General features: G+C 32.1%; 1 protein-coding gene across 1 annotated transcript; it reads left to right on the forward strand.

Moving 5' to 3' along the window:
• Positions 1-1,652: 1,652 nt before the first annotated feature.
• LOC106674361 lies at positions 1,653-8,991 on the forward strand. The gene is made up of 2 exons (XM_014407010.2): positions 1,653-1,748; positions 8,430-8,991. The coding sequence occupies exons 1-2, from the start codon at positions 1,697-1,699 to the stop codon at positions 8,855-8,857; spliced, it is 480 nt and encodes a 159-aa protein (XP_014262496.1). The 5' UTR covers positions 1,653-1,696; the 3' UTR covers positions 8,858-8,991.
• The last annotated feature ends 2,444 nt before the right edge of the window (positions 8,992-11,435 follow it).

The raw sequence follows: 11,435 nt of genomic DNA on the forward strand, positions 1-11,435 counted from the left end.
TAAGCGAACAAACCTTCCCTCCAAGATAGTTGTCGGGGAAGGCAACGGGACATATCTCAAAGCGCTAAAAAAGAGGTGGTGTTGGAGGAATACTCGGACAAAAAATTCCGCAGACGATCCGTGAAGGGCCGTTCAATAGGCCATCCTAGCTGCAAAAATTCCAAACGATCTCACATCAGGAATGGATGCGTTGAAAAAAGGTTGTCCCGATAACCTGTGAGAACAAAAGTGTAAAGGAATTGCTCATGGAAACGATGTCTTCTGTCCACCCGTGGAAAGCGGCACCTCAGGTTAGAGCCCCTATAGAGAAATTAAAAAGACCACTATAGTGGCAGCGTCCGTAGTGTACAGAAGGTCAGCACTCGGACACTGCCACTATTCTCGTCCTGATGAAATCCCAAAGCCCGGGTATTAATATCGGGCAATGGAGGATCGTCAGCCAGAGAGTAGAAAGCAAAAGTCTAACATTTGTGGTAGACATAGATTGCTTTGAGGCTCTAAGAAAAGCAAACTTGAAACTTTATCTTGGCTTTGCAACGATAACACTAACGGTCATCAAAAGAATAGTAAAGAATGATGTTGAGGGCGCTTCAGGCAAACCTCCAGTACAGTAAAGCTGTAACGCTTACGCTTTGTCGTGGGGCCAAGGAGAACAATGTCGATGTAATTCTAGAATAGCATGGGCATGTACACGAACTTTCAAATAGAAGTTCACACGAAAGGTGAGCGTAATGCAATTTGATCTAACGGTACAAACTACTTCATGTCTAATAGTCAGCATCATTGAATCTAATACGAAAATCGTCTGATCGAAGGTGGACCTGAATTTCAAAACCACTACTTTAAGAATGCAAAAATCAGTTTCAGTCTTTTACACAATCATTTAGAAAATAAAAAAAAGATTTGAAGGCTGGCAGGACGCCTTCTGTGAAGTTTGAAATCACTCTGTGGTAAAACAATTTAGGTGAAGAAGAAGTGCACAGTTTCTGGACACCGACAATTATCCTCTAGCGAGATTTGAAAAAAAAAAGTTATTTAGTAAAACAGGAAGAAGCTCATACGTGGGTACGGTAAGACTTTTGGAATTTATTAATAATAAGTATATTAAAGAATGTTATATTATGATGGGTCGGAATACCGACATAATTTACTTTCCTTCGTATGTGAATTTTTCCACAGTTATACCGGGGAGATTTACTGAAATTAGATCGTTTTCTTGACAAATGTATTCTATTTCGGTTTAATGGAATTTACCTAGTAAAAGACAAATACCTCAATCTCGTATTGAATTCATATTTGCTTTAGTATTGAACTTCAAGGGTAGACGAAAATTTGTATATTAAGTTAGTATTTATAAATACATAGTTATAAAATAATACCAAGAAGAAATCAATGCGAAAATAGGTTAGACAAAAATTTTTGGTCGAGAAGATGTACATTCATATAACATCATGTTTTCCTGTTTTTAAATTCGAGAAACGCCAAAAGCGATTTTGTGACTACAAAAATATAAATGCAGTGCTGTGAGAATCAGACTGTGTAGAATCGCTGGATTAATTAGTGTTTAGCGGGCCCTCGACGGAAAGAAGAGAACGGTAAGGTGAGGATGGGGGCAAAACTAGAGCTGGTAGCGGTATTCACGGGGCGGGGGTCCTTTAAATCTCGCTGGCTCTTTCTCCAAGCCGCCATATCAGCCATGAACTTCATCAAGCTCATTCCCATTCTTTTCTTGGCGCACTCCCCCGTCGGTAAGTACTTTTCGGCAGTTCATAAACGTCTAACATATTGAAAAGGACGAACAATTTTTTCTCGGTCTCTAAATTGATTTCAATGTCGACTAACCAAACATGTTTATATTTTTGTTTAATTTTTAGCTTTTAGCCCTTAGAATCGCGACAAATTTATTTTTCAATGGAAATCATGTACAATTAAATCCCTATTTAAAAGTCCACTCAGAGTAGATTGTTAGTGAGATTTTTTGATTAGATCTGCAGGTTTATTGTATCTTTGTCATTTCAGACAATGACGTCTAGGGCATAGCAAAAATTTCGGGAACCACCAAACTACCGATTAAAGTGGTTGTAGTAACGCTTCTCCAACGTCAATGGCTTGGTTAATCCTCGCTTCGGTCGTGAACTTAATAAGTTCACGCCATGGCTTTCGTTATTCATCTCCTTTAAGTACGCCTTAGTAGCTAGTAACAGCAACAGTATGGCAATAGAGAAGAAAAAGAGATAGAAGGGAGACCTTTTTTCAGATCAATAAATCTATAATCATCTTCAAAGAATTTTCTTTTTATTGGTTTGCTTATTGTTTTTTATTTATCTTTGTGTTTCATTTTATATAAAACTTTCCAGACTTGTTTTCAATTTAAATATCAAAACTCCTTTGCTATTCCTCAACAGGATCTTTACCGCTAACAAATAGAAATGGTGTAAAATGACTAATCTCGATTAATATTGGTCAACTTCTTTCACAACTTTTTATATTGTTTGTGATTTCCTTGTTCAATTATAAAAGCCCTTGAGATTGTATTAATTTAAAATTTCCTTGACACACCGAGATGGGCTCGAATCGTTTCGTTATGCTAGGATAATGTTCACACATGGAACAATACAAAGATTAAAGAGATAAAACGGTTAGAATTTAATTAATTGAAAAGTATTTACAGAAACGTTGGTATAAAAAATATAGATTAAATGGATACATATGATTTATTTAACCATAACATTCTAGCGGTCAAAGATGAAAAAATTATTGTTATGTCCCCTCATCCGCTACAACCAACAGGTAGTTGGACGTTAAGCCTTCTTGTAACACTTTTTTCTTCTTTTTTGTTTACTTACCATAACATATTTTGTTCTTAAATGAGCTCAGGACGGCCATTTACCACCTGGTCCGCAAACTCTCGTTCCATACAAGCGTTTGCATTCTCAAGACATACAAGGGGAAGATTCCATGAGCAACCTTAAAGGATTAGAGTTCAAATCGCCTAACATGCTGAAATACTTGCTTTGCCAATATAAGTTTCTTGAAATACATTTCGTGCTTGTTGTAAATATAGTCGATTAGAATGTTTTTTCTAAATCAGCTGTGCTACAATTCAGAATTGTCAAAACATTAAAATATTTGAAAAAAGGCCGACTTGTTCTGTCACGAAACATAAAAAGTACCAGTCATTGGTAAAAATGCTTAAAAATAAATTTCAACGAAAAGAAATTCTACCTACAAACCATGAGAATCCCTCAGAAGAAGTTCTGTAATCAATATAAAAAAATCAATAGTTTATATAATAATTATAATGTGCTATTGAGAAATAATTCAGCTCTTGCTTTATCACAGTTTCAAAAAATCTATATTATTATATATACTTTATTTATTATATTTAATATGGGCTAAGTCTTCTTTACAGCCAGAAAGGTCCGTGGGTAAAAGGAAAAAGGATTTTTTCAAAGTTGCTATGGTATTTTATATAAATCTCACAGCACAATTACTTTAAACAAATGTAAAAGTTTATAATAATGAAAATTTATTGATGTAAATATCTCAAAAAAAAAAAATTATCAGCGTTGAAGCTCAATGACTCAAGAACTTAAATTTACCTTTTATCCGGATTCTATTTAAATTTTAATAATATCTGTGTGATTTTTTATTGGTGTTACCTTCCTGTAAAAGTTAATATCCTCGACAACAGCAAAAAGTACATATTTCACATTTTTCTTTTACGTTTTCCGAAACGCAATTTAAAAAAAAAAAGTAAAATCGCATTCCATTCTTCTTTTATTTTTTAAATCTGTCCGTACAACCAAGCGATGTTGCAGTACCCGTTTCTTGGTTAAGTGCCGTTGCCAATTTTATAGCTCTTCCGACCGTTCGGCCTCCTGGGTCAATAGCACCTGGCCTAATCTGTAGAAAAAAGTCCCCTAAGCTAAAGCCTTCGCCAAATCAAATCCTAAACGTTGTCCTCCATTTTCCACAAGCATTCCACCATGGATTTAAGTTCGATGTCAATAAATTGTCTCTCAGACCTGAGTCAGTTCAGTTGTTCTTGCAATTACGGACGGGATTTCTCACAGTTAAGAATCATTTGAAATTATTAAGCCGAGTCGCCGGATAGGAGAAAGGTTTAGGTCAAGATTTCTTCACAAGGGTCGTTCATCCTTAATGGCTAAACTGGTAGAGAGGAGTGTACGGTATTATTTAATAAAAACACCGAGCTGATGCATATTGAACATAAAACAGGATTTCCATTTGCCCTTGCCGTTTAAAGTTGATTGCACTCTGAGTTAATTATACCTTAACGCTTTAACTCGCGGGATTTAATTGTATACATAATACGTTTTTGCATTTAATAACATTCAAGGTTACTACAAATGTATGTGCAAAATTAATGTTAAAATAATAGTTTTTTAAAATATTTTTTTTAAAAAGATTGTTTCCTAACTTTAATAGGAGGCTAATGATTTTTAATTATCTCTGGAAAAAAATACATAAATTAAAAAAAAACACTTCTTCTAGAAACAGTCATGTTTTACTTATTTTTGTTTTAATAAACAATATTTTTAAAACAAAGTAATGAAAAGGTCATATATTATTAAAAAATATTTAAGCAATTAAATAAACACAATATAAAAAAATGTTCGTTCATAGCACTCAAGCTAGCTACAACTTGATACACAAAATCAATAATAAAATAAAATATCTATTTTTAAACATTTTTCCGACATTTAATAAGAAGCTAATTTTCAAAATCTCTGGAAAAATATTTTTAAATTATATACTTCTTCTGTCTAAATGATTCACTAATAAGCCATTAAAAATTGCATTTGAATTAAAATTTAAAAAATAAATAAAAAGTAGATCATTTTAAACATATATATTAAAATTCCTAATAACATAATGGTATTTCGATATATTTTCATTTAACCTAACGTTTCTATTACAATGAATGAAATTTGTAATACTAAGCAACAACTAAATAATAATACTCAAAATAACTAAAAAATTACCGACGAAATTAATTTTTAGAGAGTGAGCTTATAAACCTGGAATTTGGTCGTTATCGATCATTTTGATCTTCCTGGGTTGGTCTGTAAGAAGCATTTCGGCATCTTGAAATACAATCTTTTTGTAAGGTGTGGGGTTCAACGTTATCTTGTTTCTCGGTGCCTTTTGTGAAAAAAACAACAACATTGGAACAATTAATTTTAATCATCAATTCAAAAAATACATTTTAATAAATATATCAGAATCTATTAACGCTAATACATAATTTATTACACAAATATTAAATCAATATTTTTCTGACAAAAATGCCTTCCTACCATTCCAAATCTCTAATTAAAAATCATTATTAAATTAAGAAATAAAGTGGATATAGAATTCCTCTTTAAAAAAAATAAATAAAACATTGGAACAATTAATTTTAACGATCAATTTAAATAAATAAATCATTGGCACAATTAATTTTAATGATCAATTCAAAAAATACATTTTAATAAATATATCAGAATCTATTAACGCTAATACATAGTTTATTACACACATATTATAATCGATATTTTTCTGTTGTCTATTGAAATGTCTATTCTTGCTATTCCAAATCACTAATTAAAAATCATTATTTACTATGTTAAATCTGTACTAAACTCTAAATTGTTTTTTTAAAAACGATGTTATGATTGAAAATATATAATAAACTTTAATCAATATTTAAAATCCAAAATTAAAAAAGCATCTTGTCAAGATAGTTATGCAGAATTGAATTAAATGAATGAAAACTCAAAAGTGAGTAGAAATATTTTGATTGAATATAAAAAATATTTTTTTGCATTGCATAAATTCACTTTTTTCCACATTCTACATGTATTTGTTAAATTTAAACAATGTTTGTAAATCCCAGGCCCTGAAGATGATCTCAATAAAGATTGAAACGTTGGCACGATAAAGAAAATATTTTTCTGAAACCTACATCACACCCGACCGCATCTCACGATTTCCGAATAATCATCGACTAACGGTCACTATCACCACACATTAATGGATAATATTACACCGTGGATCAGAAAATATAACATTTTTCGCAAAATGGATCTAGGAGACTTCCCGAGGCTTTTGTAGGTTTTTAGGAAATTTAACATATACTTAAAAAATTAAATAAAATAAATGTTGAATCGACACTGAATAAATTAATCTCAAACTTGACACTTTTAACTTAACTGAAAGTTTTAAATTAAAATAAAACGAACTCCTGGAAGGTATCAAGAAAATCATCATTTTTAATTCAAAAAACGAAATTAAAAGTTGAATTCTCCAACCAAAATTCGGTACCAAAGGCGGATCTGCAGAAGTTCGATAGGGTTTTCCAGCCTCCGTTTGTTCCTCACAGAAGGCCAACTGTTTCCTTAAAAATCAACCGCGTTTTCCCCAGCGCTGGTTTTCTGAATTCATTAAAAATCGAGCAAAGGAAGTGGAGAGTGTCCTCCTCATTTGTGCTGTACACCGAGCACTTGCACTTATCTCCATCATACGGTTTGTCCTATGCTGAAAATCCACCTCGTCACTTTGATATCTATGCTTGCATCCTTTTCAGGCTTGCACACCTGGTATCTTGCGTTACAGGTTAAACTTGTAGAAGGGCGCTGAAGTTTGTCTTTTTTCTGGCTTTCAATTCATTCGTGAAAGGTGGTATAGGATATTGTACTTTCTTGCTGAGAATTGTTCCACCATTGTTCTTCGAAAGGTTGTTGCTCGGCATGTAGGCTAACTTTACTAAGTAACTAAGATAGAGATTCAATGTGTAGGTTAACACTTTGTTCAGTTCGGTCTTGAGTACGTAATGAGGAAAGTAAAGAAAATTCCTAAGAAACATACATAGGACACCTTCCGACGCAGCATACTCATCAAAATCCCAGAGTTGAGCTGCATAGCTCAAAATAACAATAGTTGAAAATATATAATACAAAAAAATATTTTAGTCAATGTATGGGGATTAGTGACCGTTAATCGATATTTATTTAGAAATCGGGAGATGCGGTCTGGTGTGATGTAGGTTTCAGAAAAACATTTTCTTTATCGCGCCAACGTTTCGATCTTTATTGAGAACATCTTCAGGGCCTGGGATTTACAAATATAGTTTAAATTTAAGCAATACATGTAGGATGTGGAAAAAAGTGAATTTATACAATGCAAAAAATATTTTTTCCAATTCTATATTCAATCAAAATATTTCTACTAAATACTTTGATTGAATATAAACAATTACATTTTGGATGTTGGAAAAGTGCATTCATACAATGCAAAATATATTTTTTTATATATTCAGTCAAAGTATTTCTACACACTTTACAAAACACTTTAAGTGAGTAGAAATACTTTGATTGAATATATAAAAAAATATATTTTGCATTGTATAAATTCACTTTACCACATCCAAAATGTAATTGTTATATGTAAACAATGTTTGTAAATCCCAGGCCCTGAAGATGATCTAAATAAAGATCGAAACGTTGGCACGATAAAGAAAATGCTTTTCTGAAACCTACATCACACCAGACCCCATCTCACGATTTCTAAATAAATATTTTAGTCAATAGTTAACGTAAGAGAAACTTACTGCAACTTAGATTACCTACAAAGTACCTCCTTGCTAAAAATATAAAAACTGCTGTGTGTAGCCACCTATTTTTATAAAAAACTATTTTCTCTAGTTTTAAATTACTATTTGTACAGTTTTTCTTTTTTATATTAAAAACCAACGGTTCTGGAAAGGAGTGTTGGTTGCAGATTGGGGGTCACCCAACGGGATTTTAGAGCACTTTCGAGTTAGGTCAACGGTATGACGTCTCTAAGGTGTAATTGTCTGAATCCAAGGCTTTAAAAACTTTCTGAAATAGTGTTGAAATTTGATAATTCCAGTGTTCAACACTGAAGTATTTGTATGAAAAACAGAATTGTCAAATTTTGACGACCGAGGGGTCTACGAGCCGAGAATACACGCTAACCACTTTTGATTTTATTTGAATAGAAACATTTCTATCATGTCCTACTGTTGTTTTTTAATTGAAAATTAAGTTAAATTTTTGCAACAAACACGCTTATTATCTATCACTAGGAGTTTGTTGAAGTGTGATGAATTTTGTACAGATTATAGCCATTTAACGAGAAAAAAGTTTAAAATTAAAAATATTCCAATCAAAACTTTTTTGTTTTGATGTAAGAGAGGCTTCAGTATACTGAAAAAAGTATGATTTTTTGGGGGTTTTCTATAAATGTCTTTAGCAACATTTTGGAAGTTAAGGATGTTTCTAAATCGCGTAATCCAGAAGCACACAAGATTTTTTCTTGCTTTTGCCTGTCCATATATTGTATTGCGAATATGAATTATATGAAAAAAATATTACAGAAAGTTTAATTTATGATTTTTTTAGGGGATGCAAGGCCCGTAGAGCCGCAAGTCTTGCCTGCCGTCCCCGGCTACATTCCCGTCTACATCCAAACCGGCAACACGCCCCCAGACATCGAGGCCTTGTACAAAAGCGTAGTCCTCTCACCGCCGAAGCGGGAGACTTCGCCAAGAAAGGACTTCGCCGAAGGGTTCCAGCAGGAGGTTGAGCCCGTACCAATGAAACTCGAAGTCCCCGAGAAGCTCGAAGTCACGAAAGAGAAAGAGGACGAAGTAATGAAAGAAGAGCCGAAAAAAGAAGTCGAACTGGTAGAAACCAGTCCTGTCGAGAAGAACCAAACCCCTCAAAACAAAGACGAGCAGACCCATAAGGCAAAGGAAGAGACCAGAAAGGCAATCGGCCAAATAAGAGAAATTCCTCAATATGAAGTAAAAGAACCCAAACAGGAATAATTTGTAATTCTAGAATATTCTAGAATATGGTTATTTTAAATTATTCCTAATTTTTTAAATGATTATAAAAAATAACTTATTTTGAAATCAAAATGTAATGATGTAACTACGTCTAGTCTTTCGAACTGTAACAATAAAACTATTTCATAATTTTACAAACAAACTCATTTATTCCAATGAAATTTTTGTAATTGTACATCTAGTTTAATTAAAAGTCTTCTTAGACAATGAAGGACCATTTGATAACATTTTAAAGCAATGGTTACATCACTGAAACAGCGAGGAAATGATGAAACCTGCTGCAGATGATAGAATCAGTGCTAAAAAGCAGAAAAGTGCAGGCCTTCATGTTACACGAAAAGGTAGAAGCAGTAGTGACGAGAAGATGTCCGCAAGGAGGAATACTCTCGCTTATGTTGTGGAATGTGGTAGTGGATGACCTCATATGCAAACTAAATGAAAGCGGAATCTATAGCTAAGGCTATGCAGATGACAGGGAAAATTCTACTCAACATTAAAAGAGCTCACTCAAAGAGCACTAAACAAAAACAGCAAACACGGTCGAACAATGGTGTTCACAACCGGGACTTTTTGAACAGGGGAATTTTTGAGCATGAAACCGACTTTTGAAGTGGGGAATTTTTGAGCATAAGTCTTGATTTATCATAAAATTTTAAAAGTTTTTTTTTACTGGATGGTTTTTAATTGTTTTATAAGCCATTAAATGCCTTGATTAGCAAATTTTAATTGAACAGTAAACAGGAACTTATAAAACTTATTATAAATTAAGACTTTCATGCACGAAAATCAACAAATTAATCTGGTTCAATTCCCAATGCTTGAAATTAAACCTAACCCAAAAATTCGTCCTGGCTAAATTAAATTGAACTGTTCAATTCTCTTAAAATGTAAATGCCATAAAACTATATTAAATAATGAATTACATAAATTATTTAATCAAAGAGATAAGATCTTATTCACATTAGGCTTGCCTCATTATTATCTCCAGTAGATTGGGATAAACTCGATTATGCGAAACTTTCAAAAGTTAAATTTATCATTGATAAAAAATAAAATACCTTGGATAAAAAAAATTAAAACCATAAAGTACGACCCACTTAAAAATAATCACAAAGACGAAACAACTCCCAAAGTGTTATTAACTCAACAAACGTGGTCCTGAACAAAGAAGAAAATAATTTATTAAATAAAGGCTTAAAATTTGTCCCAAAAACAGAACTAGTTAGAACGAAACACTATCCCTTGGTTCATCAGTTAATTGTGGTAAAATAAATAAAATATAAATGTGCTGAATTAATTAAACCACACTTGGCAACTCTAAACGCCAAAAACTCAATATTCCACGTACAATTACTGCTATTGATAAAAAGTTAAAAAGTAACAACAACGATATTTTAAAAGCTGATAAAGGAAATAGTATAGTTAGCATTGGACACCATAATTAAGTTTCTAAAGTTGAAGAATTCCTAATCACTAATGATTGTAAAGAAATACAAAAAGACCCCACCTTAAAATTAATAACTAATGTTCAAACAGCCATAAAAAATAGTGAGTTCGTATTCTCAAATGACCAATATGCAATTAAAAAACGTATACCAATGTACCCAAAACTCCCAATGCTATACGGCATGGTCAAAATTCACAAGGAAAACAAACCTATAAAACGCGTGGTGTTTTTTATAATTTTTAATGCCAAAAACTCGCGATTATAATTGACAAAATCATTAAAACTCACTCTAATTTCAAACCTGCATTCAGTAATAACAATTATTTAGAATTAATAAAACAGTTAAAGAACATATATGTACCTATCAATTGTGTTTTAGTGCCTGATGTTACTAATTTATTCACAAATATCCCTGTTAAAGAATAAACAAAACTAATAAAACCAAAACTTACGGAGAAATTCTATTAACAATTTGTAAAAATTCAAAAATAAATATATAGCCTTCTTTCTAATTATTTTAAATTCAATAATATATTTTATGAAACGAAATGGTTACAAATGGCGTCTCCATTATCCCCACTTCGTGCCGAAATATTCATGGATAACTTCGAAAAAATTATTTTCAAACCAAATAAAAAATTAATTAAATCTGTTCTTTTTTGGAAACGCTATGTACACGATATTTTATGCATATGGTCAAGAACAATAGAGGATGTAAAAAAATTTCTCCAACTAATTAATTCTTTACACCCGAATATAAATTTTAGATTGGAAATAAATAAAGATGGTTGTTTTAAATAACTTAATTGAAATAGACGCTGATTTCATTTCATAGACCTTATGTTGAAACTTCCATTAGCACCTATTAACTATAAAAAATAATTACAAATAATTAAAACCTTAGCTAAAACAATGGGTTCCAAGAAATATTTAAGGAAAAATTACTAGTAGAAAGAATAAAAAATTAACAATTGGACTCAGCCAACCCACCAAAAATGAATCATTAGATTTTCGTTGTCATACATTGGTGAACTATTGGTTGATGCAATATTAATGCAGTTTTAAAATTTGTTTTATTTTTGCAGGTGCTTGTAAACAAAGCTAAATCCT

Source organism: Cimex lectularius, unplaced genomic scaffold, assembly GCF_000648675.2.
Source record: "Cimex lectularius strain Harlan isolate CLEC.00 unplaced genomic scaffold, Clec_2.1 scaffold65, whole genome shotgun sequence".
NCBI lineage: Eukaryota > Metazoa > Arthropoda > Insecta > Hemiptera > Cimicidae > Cimex > Cimex lectularius.